General features: G+C 35.5%; 1 protein-coding gene across 2 annotated transcripts; it reads left to right on the forward strand.

Moving 5' to 3' along the window:
* The first annotated feature begins 10,350 nt into the window (after positions 1-10,350).
* si:ch211-142k18.1 lies at positions 10,351-23,005 on the forward strand. 2 transcript variants are annotated; one of them, XM_073934082.1, is made up of 4 exons: positions 10,351-10,500; positions 16,206-16,845; positions 19,517-19,703; positions 22,757-23,005. In XM_073934082.1, the coding sequence occupies exons 2-3, from the start codon at positions 16,337-16,339 to the stop codon at positions 19,689-19,691; spliced, it is 684 nt and encodes a 227-aa protein (XP_073790183.1). In that variant the 5' UTR covers positions 10,351-10,500; positions 16,206-16,336; the 3' UTR covers positions 19,692-19,703; positions 22,757-23,005. The 2 variants fall into 2 exon arrangements, with proteins under 2 accessions (XP_073790183.1, XP_003200741.1); XM_003200693.6 differs by having other exon boundaries at positions 19,517-23,005.
* Positions 23,006-23,571: the final 566 nt, after the last annotated feature.

Consider the following 23,571-nt stretch of genomic DNA (forward strand, 5'->3'; position numbering starts at 1 on the left):
TTCAACCCTTACCAAACACAACTAAACCAACAAAGTAGCATCTGAAGGAGCACTTGGTAATTTAAATCAGGTATGTTTGATCAAGGCTGCAACTGAACTCTGCAGGAAGGTAGATCTCCAGGAACGGGGTTGAGCACCCCTGCTGTAGAGTGAGTGGTTCAAGAGGTAGCAATCCAGGGTTGACCTCTTTTTGGCCATGAGGAAGTAAGACCTGTAAAACTCATGCTTCATCTTGTCTGCAGGGATTGTAAGGACAGCAATCTCCTTGTGCAAAATAGGAACATCATCAGCTGTGTTTCCATACAAATATCCACATTAGGCTTATGCACAAAAATGCAATATCGCGTAAAATATTTGAAATTAAAGCACCTTTTCCATTCAATGAGTCAAAGGCGACAGAATTGTCACTTTCTGATAAACTGGTACCAAATATCAAAACAAAAAAAATGGAATTTTCTGTGGTAGGAGAAGCCACTGTGGGTATTTTTCTTATAAAATAAATTACTTGTGCTATTGAAGTAAAATTGAAGTATTGAAGCAAAAAATGCATAGTTGATTTTGGAGGCCCTTTTGGAGCGCAACTGATGAAAACTGTTCTTGGAGGTAATAATACTGAACCACTTTGATGACAGACTTTGGCTAAAAATAGGTGGATTAAAAAAATAGCTTGTGACTGCCACAGATATGAAATGAATATCCCTGATCTTGGGAGACCATCTGCTAAACTGAATCTGAAAGGGCAAAGTCCTCTGTCTCTGGGTGGACTGTCTAAGGGATACTTCACAGCGTTATTCAAAAGCTCAGCTGTGTCCTGAGACAGGGAGGTGTCACCTTCCCAAGGGAAGCTCTCTATGGCTGCTAATATGGATGGCTTTTGTGGATAAATTAGGTGCCTTTCCAAGCCTTGGTGAGCTCTTCATGTTCTCTTGGAAAAAAAATAGCATGTGAGTGGGGCATGGTCAACACCAGACCAATGGCCACTGCTTCAAAGTATATAAGCATGTTTGTCAGCTCAGTGTAAATTTCATTTATAGTTTGCCCATGTTTTTATTTATTTATTTATTTATTTATTTATTTATTTATTTATTTATTTATTTATTTATTTATTTATTTATTTATTTATTTATTTAAGTGTGCAGCAAGGGCAGTTGTATAATGCACATGTGACTTTTATAATATGTCCTGTCTAAGTTTCATAAGGCAAATGTAAATCATACCTAACACAGGCCTTTATGACATCCTGTCTGGCTCATGCTGACTGACCTCAGCAATAGAGGAAAGGATGCTGACTGAGACGCCCTTTGACTTTCACAGCCGGCGATGTGACACCTGTATGTGTGTGCATGGAACAATGCTGACCCAGGATTTCTGGACACACCAGGACAGCAGTGTGTGCTATTCTGAGCTCAGCTGTCTGACTATTTATAATTTGGTCTTTAAAAAAAAAATACACGTTGCACTATAATGTAAGACAAAATTTATGCGAGTTCTCATTTGCCTCAACAATGAAGTAACTCAGACTGCACTAGAAAATGTTTGTTAGGTCCACCAGGGTTCAGATGTTGGCATTTATTTAATTTAACCCCACTAACAGAGAAATCATACCAAAGCTTGTTTAAATTCAATCAAACTAAACCAGCCAAACTCAAACACCCTTTTATTCTAGAAAATAAGACCCAAGTGGGTAAAAATCTGGTATGGTTTAGAACCATATGAGTGTATGTGATAGTTTCAATATGGAAAGCATGGCCACGGAAGTTTGATTCAGTGGGAACAGAAGATCAGAAATGGTTATAGATTTAATGAGATGATTTCTAGATAGAGAAGATATGATGAGTCACAGATCCTGTGAGCAGTCAGTGAAATTACAGCTCTCCACTGGCCACTCAATCCATTATTATTTCCCAGACAGAGAGCACTGTTTCCATCTGAAACATATGATGCTTTCAAATTGAATTTGGAGACTGACTAAATTAAATCCTTTTATATACTTGTTTTTTTTCCCCATTTCCAGCATCTGTTCCAAATGACTGCCAAAATGATATCTTTTATCCCAGACAGATCAGGAATTGATAGAGTTTTGGATTTAGAATTACTCTGATGTGTACATACTGTACTAGTTTAGGAATAAAGGCAATTATTAATGCATCCAGGAACATATGTCTTCCGTATTCTGCTTCTGCAGTTACTCTGCTCTTAGGCAGATGGCAAGTAAATTCAATATAAAACTGATCTGAGAGGAGTTTTGTAATTCAGTTTAGATAACTAAGGGCAGAAAGATTGGTTATTGAATAAAAAGGCAAGAAACCTATATAGAATATTAAAGACAGGGAATAAATAAATAAATAAAAATCAAGGAACAAAACAGTTTAATATTAGAATAAATTTAAGAAATTTAAAAGTAAAAACGTCAATACAGCTTTAATTATTTCCATACATGTGTGCCTTTTCATTTTTTAGTTCTTTATAATAATAATAATAAACTATGATAATCACACATTTTTTTGTTTTGTTTTACAAGAATTTAAAACCTTCACAACAGTTTAAATAGTTAAAAGTATGCTACTCTGTTAACCCTTGCTGTAGATTATGCGGTAAATAACTGTAAAATAGTCAGTGTTTTGCTGCAATAATAATTGACTTTAAACAAATTACAGTAATTTACTTTATGTACCCATTACAGGTAGTAACTGTAATAATAAACGGTAAATTACTGTTCAACCATTGCTGTCCCATCTACTCTGATGCGTTGTGTTGCTATTTATAGAGAAATGCTGTCTTATTCTAAACATAAAGTTTTTAGACTTAATTAATAAATGCTGGCCCTTTAAGGAAACCAGGTGTTTGATGTGTTTACTTTTGAGTGCTCCATTCTCTGTTTATCAATGCAGATGCAGAGTCTGATATGTTTTAACCTGAAATAAGAATCTACAATGAGTCAAATGTAAAGTAAAATGTGTTCAAATGTTTTTGAGGATTTCTAAAATAAGTCTGTGTATTGTTGTTATCTTGAACTGTACTTTAATGCTATATTGTTAGCTAGTTAGCCTCTTCTCATATAACTTTTTACATTACTTTCATTTAAGTATAAGTATTAACTGGAAATTGCATATTGTAATGGTTTGGCTAATACCGTAATGGTTTGGTTACAGTAAATAACAGGCAACTCTGTTGCCAGTTACTCACTGTAACCAAACCATTACAGTGACTAACTGGCAACAGTGTTGCCAGTATTCTACTGTAAAAAAAAAAAAAAAAAAAAAAAAAAAACAGTAAGGTCTAACAGTGTATATTTAGAACAAGAATTAATTGATGACAAATTAAAAGCCCCAATATATTCATTCACTTTTGTTTGGCTTGTTTGCACTGCCAATTATCTTGGCATATGACAAATTAAAACTACGTAAATTTCTTAATTTAATTGTTCTAAACCTGGTTGAGTTTCTTTTTTTTTCTGTTGAACACAAATCAAGAATATCTAAAACATGTTGGAAAGCAGCAGCCATTGAAATCAATAGTAGGAGCAAAATACATGGAAATAAATCGTCACCTTGGAATTATAAGATTCTATCTGCGTTCTAATTGGTTTTGAGATATTGAGCTTCAAAATTTTTGCATTCCATATAGCAAACAGCATGTCTTAAAATGTAAACAACTTAAAAAAAACTTGCATAACGTAAATAAGTTGTCAGATAAGAATATGTCAATAACTCAATTTTGACAAAAATGTCAGATAAAACCATATAATTCTAAGGTGACGAAATGCTGCTTCCAAGATTCTTCAAAATATCTTGGTTTGAATTTTAATTTGGGGAATGCACCAGTGTGCAGCATCCACTTGGATGACATGATGGCAGCCATATTGCGCCACTGCACATCAGCTGATTGGTGGAGAGGAGACACAGTGATGAAGCCAATTCTGATATGGGGATGGTTTGGAGGCCAGTGGGTAAATTTAGCCAGGATGCCGGGATTAAACATCCTGGGTTTTTTAACCACCACAAAGAGTCAGGACTTCGGTTGAACGAGTAATTTTTAAAAAACTGCACTCACTGAGCAGTATAAAGCCCCCATCGATATACTGGGGTGTTAGGACCCATTTCCCAGAGATGGGTTGCGGCTGGAAGGGCATCCGCTGCGTAAAAACTGGATAAGTTGTCGTTTCATTCCGCTGTGGCGACCCCGGATTAATAAAGGGACTAAGCCGACAAGAAATTGAATGAATGAATGTTTAGACCCACACAACCCACAGGTTGAGCGCCCCCTGCTGGTCTCACTAACAGCACTTCCAGAAGCAACCTAGCTTTCCCATGTGGTCCCCCATCCAGTTACTGACTCGGCCCTTCTTGCTTGGCTTCAGTGGGCAACTATATGAGAGCTGCAGAGAGCTATAGCTCCCAGCAAATGTGAACTAATTATTATAATTTAAGTTAATACAAATCAAATCAGTTAATTAGTAACAGCATTAGAGTTTACAGTGAATCTCTTTTTACAGAAATAAACCAAAGACACTCATCCATAATAATTAAACATGTAAGACTTGTTTCCCATACATGCCCAAGTAGGTGAAAAATAAATATTTGCATGATCAATATTTTAATACTTAAAGAATCTTAAAAAATCTGTATAGAAAAGCTCATGGAAGCATCTATTTTCTTATATTTAGTTGTTTTGAGATGTTTATTGCTGCTTATTGAACTCTGACTCTAAATTTTTGGCTGTATTATTGATTCATTTTGGCATCTTTTGTCAGTATATTTGAATGCAAGAAAAGAAAGAAACTCTTAACATCCTTTATTACAATACATTCACTTCTACAATAGATTTATTACAGTTTTCAAATGAAGCTAGAGTTCACAAAGGCTTTAAGTGTTGACAAAAGGCTTTTCTTGTGTTCTCATTAATGTAACAGGCGTCCTGCGTTTGACCTGCATTAACTGTGTTGAAAGAATGTAGTTTATAGAATATCATTTCATTTGTTTAATTCTCCGCACTGAGAACATTATTTACTGGCGTTCATATGTATTTCTCAACCAAATCTAAAGCACATTGGCAAGTTTACACAATGAATAAACAGTGTCCTTCTGTAACTGCCAGACCAATTTTGCAGAGTGATGACGAATATAAACCATAAGGAGAAGAACAAGATTTTATCCTCTTTCCATCCAGCATCGACATACTGTAGAGAGCTAGTTCATTATTTGTAATGGCCCTTTTTTCTTAGTATAAACTGTAGCACCATCTTTTTTTTTTTTTTTTTTTTTTACAAAAGTGGGTTTTCAGTTTACAAAGAGTAAGTCTGTGGTCAAGAGTACACTGCAAAACCCAAAAATTTAAGGTAACTCAAAACTTTTAAGGAAACGATTGCAACAAACCATTTAAGTTCAATAACTGGGTTTTACAGTGTACTTAAAGAAACTTTCACACTTAAATCTACATTTTCAAGTAATCTGAAATGAGACTTTCTAATCAATTACTGTATAGGGATTTTAAATTCACAAAGCGATGAGACTGAGTTTTCTACGGCAACATCTTTGCCGTTCTTATATTAAATGAAACTTGCAATGTAAAACTAATCCTAATGAGTTCTGTGAACTTAATCCATTTGAGTAAACAAAGCAATCTGAGCACAGTAAAACCCAATAAATGAAGAGTACTTGAACCAACTGAGTACAGTAAAAACCCAATAGGATAAGGCAACTTAAACTATTTGAGAAAACCGATTGCTACAAACCATTTGAGTAAAAAAACTAATCTATATGACTACTGTGAACTTATTTCAATCAAGATGAAGTGATCAACTCATTACCTTCAACACTGAGTTCAAAACTCTATGAGTAGAATTAATGTTCAGTAAATTTTGAGTTCACTACACTCATTTTATTTGATAAAGTTGACTGTTGGGTTTTGCAGTGTAGCGTTTTTATGGTCACTTTATTTTAAGGTAAAACTCTTGCAATAAACAAAACATAAAACATTTAGCTCAATTAAGTACTATTGTGCTGCTTAATTTAGTTTGGGTACTGGTTAGGATTAGGGGTGTAGACTATAATCATGCTTTATGAGTTCTAATAAACAGCCAATATCTTAAGAATATGCAGGTAATAAGCTTGTAGTTAGTCTTAAACTTAATTCCTGGAGGACCGCAACTCTGCACAGTTTTGCCCAAGCCCTAATCAGACACACCCGATACAACTAATCAAGGTGTTCAAGACTACTCTGGAAGACCTCGATTAGCTGGATCAACTGTCTTAGTATAGGGTTAGAGTTTGAGTTTGAGACCTATGAGTCAGAGGGAATTGGTACTTAAACTAAAGTGTTACCATATTTATGTGTATTTTGTTTTAGTTTGATTATTTTAGTTTGATTAAAAATACAACAAAAAATACTTTTATTATAATATTTTTTTGTTTTAATAAATTTTAGGATATCATTTATTCATTTGGTTGATGATTTGATGACCATAATTAATAATGTCCCTCATGTTCTTAAAAAATATAGGTTCTTTATAGGCATTTATGGTTCTATAAAAGAACATCCAAACAACCTTTTCATTCCACAAAAGCTCCTTTTCACACTGTAAAAAATATTGGTCTGTATTCGGTTGTAAAATTGCACTATGGGACCTTGATCTCTGCTCTGTCAACTTCCAGCCGCAACCCATCACTGGGAAACATCCATTCACACTCATTCACACACATACACTATGGGCAGTTTAGCCTACCCAATTCACCTATACCACATGTCTTTGAACTGTGGGGGAAACCGGAGCACCGGTTCAACTCTACAATTTAACAAAGTGACTTTTACTGACATTTGAGTTTGAAACAATATAACATATTAGAACTAATATATAGAGAAATAAATCTGTAAAATAACAGAAATTGTACTTTTCTGGCAGTTTATTACAAGGTTTGTAGCATAATATGCAACACCACACTCACACAATATATCACTTTAAACTATTAAATTGTTACTAAAATTCACTTTTTCCAAGGTCAAGGTACCATAATTTAATTTAAAAAGCATAAATAAATGGGAGAACATAAAAACATGAATTACAAAATATGGAAAAATGCTGATTTTAGATATTTTTACAGTGCAGTGTCAATAAAGTTCTTAAGATTTTTCTAAACTAATTTTATTTTATTTTTTAACTGCAAGGTCTATAAAAGAAACTCAAAATAAAGCTTAAATGACAATAAACTATTTTTGGACCTCTCTTTTTAGAGTCAATTTATGAACCATTGCTGAATAAAACTAAGGACTTCTGTTAAAAATCTTGCTGACTGAGTTGGGAAAAAAAAAACAGGAAAGTCTCATAACATTCACCACAGTTATTATCTCACCCATAAATCAAAAGCTTCTCTTCCAAAAAAACATCCACATTAGAAACTGACGTCATGGCCCACTATTGATAGTGAGATCTATGGTAAGAATAATATTACAGTACATGTGTAAAAAACACTTTCTAACCCCTGAAGTATTTCCTCTAGTGTGTGTTCTTGTTTTTCATGAATAAGCTCTTTATGCCCTGTTTTTAGCACAAGCAATGAGAGCCGAGGAGTCAGACAGAAACTTACAGAAACTGCACGCTGAGTTTTCAAGAGCCGCTTAGTAAAAATGTGCAATATGTCAAGGAGAAAAGACTAAATATACAACTAAAAATAGGTGATTGACATGGGATTGTTTGTTTGAAAGTATTTCAGGGTGGTAAAACATCTGACCTTCAGACTGACGTGTGCATTGGCTGACAGAATGAGCACTAAATCCCTTCAGTGAGGTTTTGTTGAAAGAGAGCTTTATGCTTTTTTTTATCTTTTGAAGGGTAACAATAAACTTTTGGATTTTAGAAGCTCTTGCTGTGTTTTTTTTTTTATATATAACTGCTTTTATCCCTTGTGAAGTTGAGGGAAATGCATTGTGCTGTTCAGTTGGCTATGAAGGCTTGTGGAAAATAAAATGTTCCAGTATTAACATTTTGACAACTCTAAAATCGTGTCTGTACACACAGTTTGATGCACTGTTCACCTGCAATGAATACTAGAGGCAATTTGACAACAACTTATTTTCTGTTGCGACCCCAGAATAATAAAGGGACTAAGCCGAAAAGAAAATGAAAGAATGAAGTTCTGTAGTTTTTAGTGTTATGCATGCTTTAGTGAACCAAATTCATTCATATATTTTTTTCAAAAACGTTTTGATATAAAACGGCAAATTTGGTTAAAGGGATCGTTCACCCAAATATGACAATTCTGTAATCATTTAATCACCCTTTACTTTAAACCTGTTTGACCTTTTTTTCTTCTTCTGTTAAACACAAAAGAAGGTATTTTGAAGAAAGCTAGAAACCTGTAACCACCTGTCACCTGTGACTTTCATAATATTAGTTTTTTTTTCTAATATGGAAGTTAGTGGCAACAGGTTTTTAGCTTACTTCAAAATATCTTGTTTTGTCTTCATAAAAAAATAATAATAATAATTTGAAACCACACAAGATGGGGTAAATGCACAATCCATTTTTCATTTTTGGATGAACTACTTTAATGGTAAAGTTTGTCTCTTTTGATCTATAAATAGATGATCATGAAGCAGTGACATGTTTTATTAAATAGGATTGTGTACATATAGCGGATTGAGTGTTTTATGTTACAGGGTGAATTTATACGAACACCATTTTAACTAAATGTAAATCTTTTTGTGTTTTGACCATTAACACAATGGCTGATCCTGAAAACAACAAGAAAAATGCATGTGCAACCTGCACGTTTTTGAGCACAATACCATTAGCATTTCTATTTAAACTACAAAAAATGCTGCTATAAATGGAAAATGGAGGTCATTTCACCTTGAAATCGCTGTGAAATGTGTAAGAGGAATTACAGTGCATCCAGATTCATAGCGCTTCACTTTTTCCACATTTTCTTTTTATGTTATAGCCTTATTCCAAAATGGATTAAATTAAATTATTTTCTAAAAATTCTACACACAATCAATACCCCATAATGACAATGTGGAAAAAAGATTTTTTGCAATTGTAGCTAATTTATTAGAAATAAAAAAAACCTGAAAAATCCTATGTACGTAAGTATTACCAGCCTTTGCCGTAAACTCTAAATTGAGCTCAGGTATATTCTGTTTCCACTGATCACTCTTGAATTGTGTCAGAAGCTTAATTGGAGTTCACCTGTGGCAAATTCAGTTCATTGGACATGATTTGAAAAGGCATACACATGTCTATATAATATAAGGTCCCAGGGTTGACAGTGCACGTTAAAGCACAAACCAAGGATGAAGACAAAGGAATTGTCTGTAGACACCAGAGACAGGATTGTTTCGAGGTACAAGGCTAGGGAAGGTTACAGAAAATTTTCTGCTGCTCTGAGAGTTCCAATGAGCACATTGGCCTCCATCATCCATAAGTGGAAGATGTTTGAACCACCAGGACTCTCCCTAGAGCTGGCTGGCCATCTTACCTGAGTGATCGAGGGAGAAGGGCCTTAGTAAGTAACTTTATTAAACTTTTCGGTCCCACTTTATATTGTGTCCTTAACTATCATGTACTTACATCAAAAAAAAAATAATACAATGTACTTACTGTGTTTATAATGTATTTGAGAACACTTGTGGTGCTTTTGAGTTGGGATAGAGAATGGGTTATGGACAGGTTTGGTGGTATAGGTAGGTTTAAGGGTGGGTTAAGGTGTAAGGGATGGTCAACAGTGTATTTACAAATGTAGTTACAAAAGTTAATTACACATGTAATTACATACATGTATTTAAGCACAAGTACACAGCAAATACATGTATTTACACAATAAGTATATTGTAACAAACTATTATTTCCTGTTTAAGTACATATTTGTTAAGGCCACTTAATATAAAGTGGGACCAACTTTTCAAGGTTGAGAGTTTTTGAAAGAAAGATCAAGGCACAATAATGCAATTCAAAAGCTCATTTAAACAGGGAAAAATACAAAATAAAAATGTGAATCACAAAATAAAGAAAAACTGCTAATTAAATTATATTGTTTTTAGCAGCTTTCATTCCTTTTGTTGTTCCTGCTATTAAATAAAATGGACGAGTCAGGTATAGTCATGAAAAGTATTTTCCACTTTTCTGCAAAACTATGGTACTTTATCAGACATCAGGGCACAGATGTGAAGTAAATTACCCCGCACTCTCCCCTAAATATTCTGCTCTCTCTCTCTCTCCCTCCCTCTCTCTCTCTTCCTCTCTCTCTCCCTCCTGACCACAAAAGAAAATAATCATTGAGTTTCTCCTTTTTTTATAAACACTCCCTCCCCTTCCAGTAGTCTCCAAATAGGGGCACAGACTTTCAGGTTCTCAAACTTTGCTGGAAGAAGTGAAAAGAAGTTTAGGGCAGGCTGATTATGTGTGCTCCACTTCTCTGCCTCTGAATGGCAAAGCAGAGAACAGAGCTGTGAACGTTTTGACCAGACACATGGCTCTACCTTGTGACATGCCAGAAGATTCTGGTGAGTTCTGCCAGTTTTTTGGGGGGGCTTTGTGTGTTTGCTTAAATGTATTAGGACTTTTACCTCTTAAACCAGATATAAGCACCGATGGAGCTAGTTTATCCATTTTGCATGCTTTCATGGTCTAAATATTAAACTGACCACTGATATGAGGGCATGACTCAATGCTTCAGTGATTTCTGGAAATATATCTTTATTACATTCTTTTAGTCATAGGAATTGCTGTAAGATGCACTGAAACATATTCTCTTTGTCACTGTTATTAGCTTTTAATCTGGATAATATTGCTTGAATTCATTTTTACATTTGTAAGAAAATAAACCGAAATCTAGCAATGCAAGTTTTTACTTCCAGTTCAATGAGAACTGTGGAATTTTTTGCATTAAACTTCCAAATGTGTTTGTCTACTCTGAAGCATGAGTTTTGGTTGAGCAAGATGAGTTCCAGACACTTGGCATTATTCTTGACTTTTTATTTGGGCATCAGGCTTTTTCATTATAAAGATACACACTTCCTCGACTTTGAACTGGTTTTGGCATTCATTTTAGGAATGACACAATGCTACTAAAAGGTGCCTGAAGGAATTGTAAAGGTCAAAAGTGCTGTTTGAATGGGCGTCCAACTCTATCATTTAGATGTCTAATATGTTTAATTGTTTTCTCCATTGTAAAACATTACATGCTCTGGACTGGCGGTGCAGGCGATTATGTGGGATAACAATGAAGGAGAAAATGTAATCAAAACCATTGTTCATTCACAGTGTTGATCAGTAAATCTAAAAAATAATATTTGCATGCTGTCCGTTGGTTTAAGAATGATATGCATCTTAGCAAAAGTTGCAATGTTTCTCATTCAGACTTAAAAATGCTAAATGTGTTTCAGCTTTTAATTCACATTGATGAAAAAGATTCATTTATTTTCTCGATGTGTTTCAGGACTAAATAAGAAATAAATCCCTGCTTTCATCACTGCATGCACTGCAGAGCAGAAGTTCATTACAGGCTGTGTCGGTCTGCTGAGTTACAGATATTATCATTCCTCCATGGAGCACAAATGTCAATCAGCGAGCATGAACAACTAATTACTGCTGTGAAGAAGCAAAGATGCTCCTGATTATACTTGTTTAAATTGTTCTTAGTAAAAGAGCTTGATAAACATTGATATAGGAATAATAACATTTTTTTTTTTAAGAATGCATCCCCATTGTTAAACGAAGGTGACTGCAGATTTTTTTATCTATATGAAAACACAATAAATATAAACAAAAAATTCAAATAATATATATGTTTAGGCAAATTGTGCTGAAGAACCTAAATGTGCCAACCCAGTGGAAAAGAGCTGCCGTTTTCCCTCAAAGACAGCTATCGCATTTCACACATTTCCAGATGTTGAGAGTGTTGGGATGGCCTGGAATAGACAGGGCACTGAAAAAGACATTACAGACGAGGCAATGAGTCCTCTGTATGATATTTTAACACCACCGCTGTTTTGTAGCAAAAATAATGACAAGATTAATTAAAGAGTCAATACTTGTTTTTCAGAGACATGGATGGGTAGTATTTATATGACACATGTATTTCAAAGATGTATTTTAAATACAAAATAGTATTTTGTAATTTGCTTTGATAGGGTTTATGAAAGTGGGTTAATATTTTGTATCAAAAGATTCCTGTATTTTTGTATTTTTGTATTGATTTGGGCTTTCTCATGTATGTGCCTAGGCTTGAGATGAGAATGCAGAATTGATTTATATTGAAGAAGGTGGATAATGCTTGGAGTATGGAAGGAAATTATGTATTGCATGACGATATCTACAATTCCTTGGCTGTTTAAATTGCCTGTAGTATAGTTAATGAAGAGGAAAGATGTCTGCAAACAGATGTCAAAGTGGGACAATATATGAAACAAAAATATTTAATAATACAGCAACTCAGTTTATACAGCCTTGTCACCCAACTCAGGTTATTCGGCATCTGCAGGATATATTCAAAAAGTTTATTTGCAAAAAATGATAACTCTAAATAATAAATTATGTGGAAATTACATATGAAAATAACTAAAACTGGATTTTTATTTTAGTTTTCAGAAATCATGTGTTACAGTGTAGGCCTTTTGAGGAGTTCAATTGCAAAAAAAAAATAGATTTATGAAAAATTCTGTAAAAAAATAACACTTCATATATCACCCTTTTAAAATATAGGAATGTTAGGACGTTGAATAAGCATTGTACAGAGATTATTAATTGTACTGGCCACACAATGGGTTGAAACATAATCAACATACACATGTATAGTACTATATTCTAACTCATTATTGAGCAGGGCTTCCTCTATGAGATTTGTTAAATGTGTGTGTGTGTGTGTGTGTGTGTGTGTGTGTGTGTGTATATATACTAAATTAACAAAAAAGAAAAAAAGTATAGATATCTAGCTACTCATGTACAGTAGTAGAGGCAGAGAATCGGCTAATACTTGTTTACTTCTCGTTTAACTTCGAAGGGATTGATCGAATAGGCCTAATTATGGAAGGTTTGACAGGAAGGTGTCAGGGTTCTGCCACTTTGGTCTTGAAAATTCTTGTTTTGGTGGCAGAGCTCTGACACTTCTCATGTCTGGTCCTGTTTCTGTCTCTGTGTGAGCGCGCGCCGTCGTGGGTGTACGTAGAGTGTGCGCGCTCCTGCTTGACGCGGCCGTGCGCGCGCTCTGCGTCCCTCAGACGCGTGCGCTCTTGTACTCGTGTTTGTGTTTTCGTCTGTCAGCAGCATGGTGTTTCATTCCCAGCGTCTCAGTCTTGTTGGTTTCGGTTTTGGTCGGCGCTGGGATGAAGCATGCATGCTGCATATGTGAGCGCATGGTGAGTGTTTTCATTCATCGTGTGCTCGTGTCTTGCGTCTTTTGTCAAAGCACATGGCTCGGTGTTTACATTGGTCACGTGCTTTTGTCGTGTGCTTCAGTGTTGTGTTATGTGAGCGCATGGCTTGTATTGTCTCTCTGTGTCATGCGCTCTCCCGTCTATTGTCTAGTCCCACCCTCCTTGTTAACCCATATTTAGTTAATTGTGTTCACCTGTGTTTCAATTTACTTTTTTGCTTTATAATCCCCCTCATGTTTTCAGTCCTTTGTCAGTTCGTCGTTGCTAGTTTCCTGTCTTGTTGTGTCCAGCCCTGTCTTGTCCTGCCAGTCCTGCCAGCCCTGCCAGCCCTGTCAAGTTTGTTTTTGCCTTTGTATTCATGTTTTCCCCTTCGGGGTAGTTTTGTTTTGCCTTTTATTTTTATTTTATTATTAATAAATACCCATTGTTTCTTTGCACTTGAGTCCTCGCTCCTTTTCCCCACCACGACCGTGACAGAAGGTTCATGCTAACTTGTAAAAGTATTTTGTAGTATTTTTAAAATACAAAAATACAGCATTTTATTTTGATACATTTAAGGCTGCTGTATTTTGATACACCTAAAATGGAGGTATTTGGTATTTTATTTTAAAATACATAAAAAAAAAAACACATTTCAATGTAAAAAACATTTTTTAGCTTTTTTTATTAAGTTTTTTTAATTTTTTTATTAAGAAGTCAATCATTATTACATGCATATATAAGTAGCAGCCATTGCATTGTCCAAGTGACAGTAACATTTGGTTTCTGTGGACTGTACGTATTAGACCAATCACAAAACACTGGGATATCTGACCAGTCAGAGTAGACTCTTAAAACGGGGGTTAGGTAGACCGAATACATAAACTAATCATTTCAGCCACAGAAATAAAAGAGTCAATGCCTAAATGTATTTTATGAGAAAATTAAAGTTTTTGACCTTGAATGAGTCTACTCCTTATGTAGGAGACCTCCAAAATGAAATACAAATGTATAATATGGGCACTTTAAGTGTTATACACTACATCAAATTGAAAGCTTTTTTAATTTATAATACCATGTAAAAAACAAAACTCATTGCCACCCAACAATAATCTACGGCACCGATTTAAAAATGCGAAAAAAAGGAGAGTGTGAGAGAGAGATAGAGAGCCTAAGACTAAACAAACAGCTTCACTTCCTCAGAGGGGTCATGTGCTCCACCTCAGGGCCCTCACATAAATGAATGCGCAGGACGACCCCCTCCACGTGCTCCAGAAAACCCTGTAAAAGTGTGCTGCTTCATTTAGCTTTCACATAACAGCTGGCAGACAGTCTAGTTTAGCAAAAGCAGTAGCTGCTTTCATCCCCTGACCTCTTATTATCCTCATGTTTTAACAAGTGTTACACGAAATTATGGGAGTATTTCGTTGCTAGTTTAATATCATATGACCCCACCCCCCCCACCCCCCCCCCCAAAAAAAAAAAAAAAAAAAAACATATTTGGACTCTTTAGATGCAATTCAAAAATAAAAATGCCCTTGAAAAATGTAACTAAATAAAAAGTGAGATTTATGTTAAAGTTCCTCTATCATAATATTTTAAGAGAAGTTTTATAAACTAATTTCCAGAGGAGCATGTGATATAATTGAACATTCTCATCTGTAATCAGTAATAATTTAATCAGATTGATCCAATCTTACAATAAATATACAGATTTTACCCCACTGCCTTACCTTCATTTTGGAAGAATCCTCCTTCCACTCCATCTCCTCCTTTCCCTCACTTTTATAAGGGGAGCTTTCGAGACCTACCTGATCTCGGACCCCCTTTATATGCTATTGACCAAATAGCATGCCAAATCTGCCATTTTTTAAAACTAAATGCTGTCTCTCTGTATCGATAGACATCAACAGAAGGACCACCATTCCTAAGATGCAAGCAAATGATCAGACTTTGATTAAAGATTACCAAAAAAACTTTTCTTCAGTGGATTAACTGGCACAGATTAGTTACCAGCTTTGCCATGAAAGTACAAAAAAGTTATTGCAAGTTATGGCAGTTATTGTTATTGTTTGTGTATTATCATTTGACCGGACTTTACTTTTCAGGTGAGCATTTGCGATACATGCATAACTGTATAAATGTACATGAGTGGAATATTAAGCTATTTTGAACTTTAATCGCACCATGCACGTAAGCTCATCGACAGTGCACTACACTGTTCTTATACCTTGATCGATGCGAACAAATTACCCTTGCACGAGACATTCTATTAAAATAAATGGGTTTCCTAGCACAACCCTATCTGCATCCAGTATAATAATCAGTTTAAGCTTGCACAGTTATGACTGGATGGAGAGCAAAACTAGCGCTGAACACTTCTATGCAGAACGGTGCAGCATAGCCTTTTTTGGAATCATATTTTTATGCAATTTTTAATGTTGTGGCTCTCTAGCAAATATACAGTACTTGTGATACACTTTTTTGTTAGAAAGTTCATATATCAGTGTCACGCACATCCAAATGCATACTCTGTTCTGTTGGTCAGTCACTAATAATGCATTTCTGAAACTAACCGACCATTCCTAAAACATTTAACAGTCTGAATTTGGTCTTGGGGCATCAAGGTGAGTTGGGTCAATTGGGTAAGCTAAATTGTCCGTAGTGTATGTGTGGGAATGAGTGTGTATGGCTGTTTCCCAGTGATGGGTTGCAGCTGGAAGGGCATGTCGATAAGTTGGCGGTTCGTTCTGCTGTGGCAACCCTAGATTAATAATGGGACTAAGCTGAAAATGAATGAATTTGGGCTGGTTCTAAAATAACATGATCTGAGCTTTTGTTTATTTTGTCCACAGATGAGCTCAGAGTTTTGCAACAGTGGTGATTGTGTGGAAAATCCTGTCCAGTTCCGCACGGCTAAAGAGAGACCTTATATTTATCATCGTTTTGGTTCTTCCTCTCCATCACTCACTAAGATCTGGTCATTATGAAGCTGTGCTGGACACTTTTCTCATGGCTTCTCACACTGCTAGTGATGCCAGTTTACAGTCAGAGCGGTGATGATGGAGAAGTGGGATCCGGTGACATTTCTGGGCCTTTGGTCAATGGCAGTTCCTCAGCCTCAATCCTCCATGCGGTCGGTGACGAGCCAGACAAGAACAGGCCGCTTTTTCAGACTCTTCCAGAGACGGAGAGCGGCGACTGTTATGTCAATTTCCACACCAGCCAAGTGATGTCACGGCGGTTACGAGCTTTTAGAGAGGAGGTTTCATATCTAAAGGCCATCCAGCATGGGAACCAGGCAGTGATGGAGAATCTGGTCCAATTTGTAGGAGCAGAAATGGGGGATCAGCGATACGAAGAGGTGATCCAAGAGAACATTGTCGGGATCAGGGAGGATCATGGGAGCTGTGGGAGTGTGGTGACGAAAGCAGCAGAGGAGATGGAGAATCAGCTGGAAGGAGACGCTCAGGCCACTCTGGCTGGAATTCAGAAGTGAGGGGAGTTTAATCTTAATAGGACAGTCATTCGCTCTAATCTCCAAGGCGGAGGTCCAAGGTTTTTAACTATTTAACTGTCACACAAATTGAAATTGATATATGACATATAGTATGCCTATTAATTAAAGATAAGTTCTGATTTAGACATTTTTAATGTACTGAAAAATGTATCTTACTGTACATTATGTCAGTGGTTCCCAAACTTTTTTTGCCTGAGACGGCTTTTCAGCTTGAAAATATTGTACGGCCGTTTTAAGGTAACATTTAATCATATTATCGCTCATAGAAATTTGCAGTACAGATGCAAAAAGGTTGTTTTCAGACAAACAGTATGTTTATTACTATATCTAGATATGTTTATGAACAAACAATAGCCTGATGTAAAATTTAGAAGCAAAACATCAGTAGGCCATTTGTAACTGAAGAACCCTATATTAGTTGCCAATTAGCTGCTAATTTTTCAAAAGTTTCTTGTCAGTGGATGTGACGTCCCTCATCTCATTTTGGATGTGTGTCAATACTTTTGCAAAAATACTCTGGGCTTGTTGCAGTGTTGGGGATGAGTCATCTGCAATTGTCTTATTAATTTGGACGGCCTCATGCATTCATTAGCAAGAACTTTGGTGCAGATAATGTACTGTGGCTGGGTCAGGGACTCTTTGCTTCGAGAAAATGGAATAAAACCATAGTTCAGGTAACTATCTTGGTATTTCCTGCTTTTCGTGTTTCCAGTATTGCTTGCGATACCAAAATGTTTAGAGCTTCCTCACCTGGGTCCAATATGCTTTGCTCATTAGTATTAGCTGCTGAAGGCGAATCAGTGATATCAGTGAAAATGGCGGACGTGAAACAACAAACTGAGGATGTGATTATGCATGCCTTTCAATCAATATTGGTGGACAGGGGTACCGCACTCCTACGTTAAGTTAAAAAAGGGTCTATACACTACACACGTCTGTCCAAACAGTTTAAAAAGATTTTTTACCATAGGTGACCTTTAAATTACTATGTATCCCAAATATATTTCAAATGTAAAAAATATATTATAATGTTATATTATATTAAGATTTTTTTTTATTTAATTTAGTTTTTATTATAATTTTTCCAATTAATGGAGAGTAAATAATGTATATATTGCTTATGACTAAACTATTTAGGTTTAAAACATAGTTCAGTGGTTCTCAAACTGTGGTACACACAACATATATTTCAAAATTTATAACAAATTATTTATATATGAATATGATAGCCTATATTTTTACATATAGCCTATATTTATGAGGTCCAAGCAACATTTCCAGGTTTTGATGAATAGGCTAATATGTTTATACTTTGCCTTTAAGTACAGTTTTTTTTGTTGTTGTACTTTTTAAGAACAGTAGCCCATCATTTTTAATTAACTTTTAAAGGGACATTTTAATTTAAACGTTGACATTTGATTTTGTTTGTTTGTTTGTTTTTACCTGTAAGCACAGTATTAACGTTCAAACTATTTATATTGTTTAAAGTGGCTGACAATAATAAATATTCTTAATAATAGGAATTTTAAAAATTAGGAATTAGGAATTTAAAAAATTAGTGCAGAGCTGTAGCTGCTTCATTGGGCCTACTACACTACTGTATTTCAATATTGGTGGTATTAATGTTATATGGTGGTGGTAATTTATTTCTGTGGTGGTACTTGATGAAAAATATGTAAGAACCACTGTTTTAGTTTTTTTACATTAGACATTTACTAACACTGTTCATTTTAAATACATTTTATTTAAATAGTAATTTATATATCTAAAATTTGGTGACACGGTGGCTCAGCGGTTAGTAGTGTTGCCTCACAGCAAGAAGGGCACTGGTTAGAGTCCCGCCTGGGCCAGTTGGCATTTCTGTGTATTGAGTTTGCATGTTCTCCCCATGGTCCAAAGACATGCGGTATAGGTGAACTGAATAAACTAAATTGGCCATCCGTAGTGTACAGTATGTGTGGAAATTAGTGTACATGGGTGTTTCCCAGTACTGGGTTGTAGCTGGAAGGGCATCCGCTGTGTAAAACATATGCTCGATAAGTTGGAGGTTCATTCTGCTGTGGCGACCCCATTTTAATAAAGGCACTCAGCCGAAAAGAAAATGAATGATTTATATATCTAAAATGTACTGAATATAAAGTACTAGCCTATATCTAAAATGTACATTTACTACAATGTTAATGACTAAATGTAATATATATTTTAAAAATTGTATTGTCTTTTGAAATATAAGGATACTGTATTTTATTTTATACATTTAATTTATACATTTTAAATACATTTATTTATTATTTACATACACTTTATACATTTCTTTTCCCCAAGTAATAAAATTACCCTATTATTGCAGCTTAAGTTTCAAGTTAAAAGGCAGTGAATTAAAAAAAATGTAGGGCCTCAAACAAACCACAGTGATGCTGCTTAGATTCTGGTGTCTAGGTTTTCCATCACCAGCCTGGACAGCAGGAAGGAATGTAAATTTCAGCCCCTGTGAGGCCCCTGGTTTAAGAAATACTAAGAGGCCCCTGTTCATTTCCTTTTTCCCCTTCTGTTTCTTGCTCTCCTGCATGCTCTCTCTCTCTCTCTCTCTCTCTCTTTCTCTATCTTGGATATTTTCTGATTTTTTTTCTTCTTTATGTTCTTAAGAATAAAAGAAGAGTCTCTTGCCTTTGAAGAACTGTTGCGTGCCGCCTCGGACATCGCTACTCGACTGGAGAGCACATCACGAGCCCTGCATGTGGAGATGATGGAACAGCTGAAGAAGAACACCAGACAGCGCGCTGAGCTAAATGAAGCCATCCGAGCTGGAAAAATACGATAAAAGTGTTAAATGGCATGTCACAACCTCATTTATGCATATTGTTTTAATAGCAATGCTGTCACATTATAGAGTCCCATACATGGATGTTTCTAAATAATGCCCAGCAGGCACAGGACATAAACATGATGTCAGATTGACGTTATACCCCAATGTCGTGGGGATGTTGCATATTGTTTGGAAATGAAAATCGGGTTGACGTAAATGTCAGGCTGACTTCAATGTACAACGTCCAACCTAAAATCAACAAAATATCAATTCAATTCAATTCAATTCAATTCAATTCAATTCAATTCAATTCAATTCAGCTTTATTTGTATAGCGCTTTTACAATGTAGATTGTGTCAAAGCAGCTTCACATAAATGGTCATAGTAACTGGAACAGTGTGGTTCAGGTTTTAGTGTTTAAGTTCAGTTCAGTTCAGTTTAGCTCTGTTCAGTGTGATTTAATCATTACTGAGAGTTCAAACACTGAAGAGCAAATTCATCGATGGGTAGCTCTACCAATCCTGAACCATGCGAGGCAGTGGCGACAGCGGAGAGGGAAAAAAAACTTCACCTGATGGGAGTGAAGAAAAAAAAACCTTGAGAGAACCAGACTCAGTTGGGCACGACCATTTTAATTTCTCCGCTGGCCAAAAGTCTTGTGCAGAAATTCATTCGCCGTGGTTTATGCTGGAAGATGGCCTCAATGAAGACTCGTCTGTCCCTGGAGCGTCGCTGGAATCAGACTCATGTTCTCCACTCCCCATGACCATCAGCGCAGCAGCAGCTCAGGATATGGCCTGGTCCCGAATATGGAATCCTTGGGATCATCACGTCGCTGGTCTTGGATCCAATCAGTGACTCCGCCTAATCTGAGGACCTCGGGATGAGTATCCCCAGGTGAAAATAGAGAATAAACATCTAATGATGTTACAGCTTGATGTTGTTTGGACATTACCACTAGGGGTGTGGCAAGATCGCATATCTAAATTGTAACGAGATCTTGCGAGTTGTGATGTTATGATGAAGCCTGAGAATGAAATTAGCCCTAAAGATTGGAGGCAGGTTCGAATTTGAACTGCAAATGAAATGTGTTTAGCTTGTCCTTTACTGCGTAGAGTTTATTAAGATAGAAATAAAACATCATTCATTTTATATTTAGAAAAGACACCTTAACTGTTTTGCAATTTGTGATTTTTATTTTTTAGTTGAATCTATTTTCCATTCATATATTTGCAAATATTTTTACCTACAGGTTGGGGTTGGGGGGACGTTTGGTTCATAGGTTGTTAGGCGACCATCAACCCTCATTAAGTGGCCCAAAGCCACACCACCTGCAACTTGATCTTCCATTGGTAAATTAATTTGATAAAAAAAGTGTGCGACATTTTCACACAGGAAAGCATGCTTTATGAGGGAATGTAACTGATATGATACGCTGCAACGGCCACTTTAATAACAAGATCAATGTAGCAAAGATAGCGAGCTGAAGATAGACAGTGTTGTTGCCAGGGCGGCCAGAGTGACCTTTGATGCTCTCACCGCCTTCAATGTGAAAGCACAGTTACTCATTAGTTGTGGGTTGAATTTGGGCGCTCAAGTGTCTCGGTAGATGTAAGAGAGAGAATACTGTCATCATCAAAATAAAAGATTTTTCAAAATAAAAGATCGTTCAGATTCAGATAATAAATAAAACAGAAATAATCATTGACTTCTTGTGCGACCCGGTACCAATTTATCCTTGGACTGCTACCGGTCCGCGGCCTGGTGGTTGAGGACTACTGCTTTACTGCATATAGTTCATTAAATAGAAGTAAAATAACATTCATTACAAGTTGAGTTAAAAAAGCACATAAATAGTTTTGCAATGTGTGTCATTTTTCCATTCATACATTTCATCATTGAAGATTTCTTAAAAATAGTGTAAAAATCTCGTCTCGCCTCGTTCTGATGAACAAAATCTCATGTCATCAATCTCTAGAGTAAGGGTCTCGTCACACCCCTAGTTAACACTATTAGATATAACGTCTATCGGCATTGGATTTTTTGTTGCCATACCAACAAATAAATGTCAGTATTTCACATCAATATGACGTTAGTTTAAGATGCTGGCTCAGCATTGGATTTTGGTCACTTAAAACAACCTAAAATCAACCAAATTTCAACGTCATTATTTAACGTCAAAATTACATTGTCTTTAGATGGTGGCCAGAAATTGAATGATGGTCACCTGACATCACAACCTAAATCTGATCTAATATTAATGCCTTATGACGTTGTGTGCCTGCTGGGTGTTAACTAGTGGTCAAAGGCCAGAGAAATTATATTTTATTTTTTTATGAAGTCTCTTTTGCTCACTAATAGTATTTATTTGGAAAAAAAAGAATATAATAAAAGCAGTAATATTGTGAAATTTTGTTTCAATTTAAAACATGTTTTTGTAATGAAATTAATTTGAGCATCATTACTCCAGTCTTCAGTGTCACATGATCTTTAAAAAAGAATTAAAATGTCATGATTTTTTACTCAATAAATATTTATGATTATTATCAACAGTAAAAAAAAATGTTGGGGTGCCAAATAGTTTGTAGAACATAGCATTCAAACAAGGTATTGCTAAAAAAACTTTAAATCAGTCCCATTATTACTTAGTTTTTGCTTTATTCAAATAAATGTTACACATCAAAGAACCCAGAAACGTGGACTGTTTTCATGTCATATAAAGCAGAAAGACATAATTTCACAATGTTACCATTTTATTATTTTTTTTGTTGTTGTTGTTGTTGTTGTTGAACAAATCTGTTGAGCTGAAAAGACTTTTTTCCAACATATAAAATTATTTCAAAAATCTCAAACTTTTACTAGGAATTTACAGAATTAACTTTATCTCCTCTTCTCTCTTTGGATTGTTTTCCTGCAAAGAACCTAGAGAATAGACTCAAACTATATTTTTCTCCCATGTCTGATGTTCATTTGTGAGCCGTAATGAAAACATAATGGCTTTGTCTACAAGAAAAACTGAAAAAAAATGGTCTTGGCAGTGAGGTGACATCTTTAAAAAAAAAATCTCTTTCCAAACACAGACAACCCCGCAGCAATGGTCTGGCTGTCTCGGCGCTCAGGAGCAGATGGTGAAAAGACTGTATGAGGCTTTGGAAATTGCAAGCAGCAGCTCATATACATTACAGAGAGAGAGAGGAGAGGTTCATGAGGGGTCATGGGGAGATTATCGGAGAAAAAGTGGAAGAGTAAAGAGGGGGTTACTTATATTTCTGTAAATTCTATAAAGTGCATTAAAATGCATAATTATAAAAATAAAGTTAAGTAAGGTCGACATTGCTTTTAAGTGAATGGGTTTACTCATACTTTTTAAAGTGAAGTTATTAATCGCTTTTTACAGTGTCTAAAGTGACAATAATAATTGTATGGTCAAACAATTACACACAACAAAACTGTTATGAATACTGTCACAACATAAAGATAACCATAAATTTAACCATGGTTTTACTACAAATAAACCAACAAACATGGTTGTGAACAATGGAAACCACAAATTAACCATGGTTTTCCTACACCATCCTATTTGTTTACAGTTGGGGTTATCAATTGTGTGTACAAATGGTGATCAATACATTTTTGATATGGTCAATTTTTGTGAGGGTATTTTTTCAGCTGACAAACTGTCAAATCCTTGACTGCAAATCAGAGATTTTAAAGACCTCAAGCATTTAAATTGGCAGACAATAAAAAATGGTAGCACATGCTTAGAACAACAATCATTATTGGCATGCAGTGTGTGTAAGCTTATTCTAATCTGTTCAGATTTGTATGAACAGCCTTTGCTCTTGTGAGAAATTGAAGATATTTTTGTATAATATTGGAAATATGTGGGTTCTCA

The sequence above is a fragment of the Danio rerio genome, chromosome 20 (genome assembly GCF_049306965.1).
Source record: "Danio rerio strain Tuebingen ecotype United States chromosome 20, GRCz12tu, whole genome shotgun sequence".
NCBI lineage: Eukaryota > Metazoa > Chordata > Actinopteri > Cypriniformes > Danionidae > Danio > Danio rerio.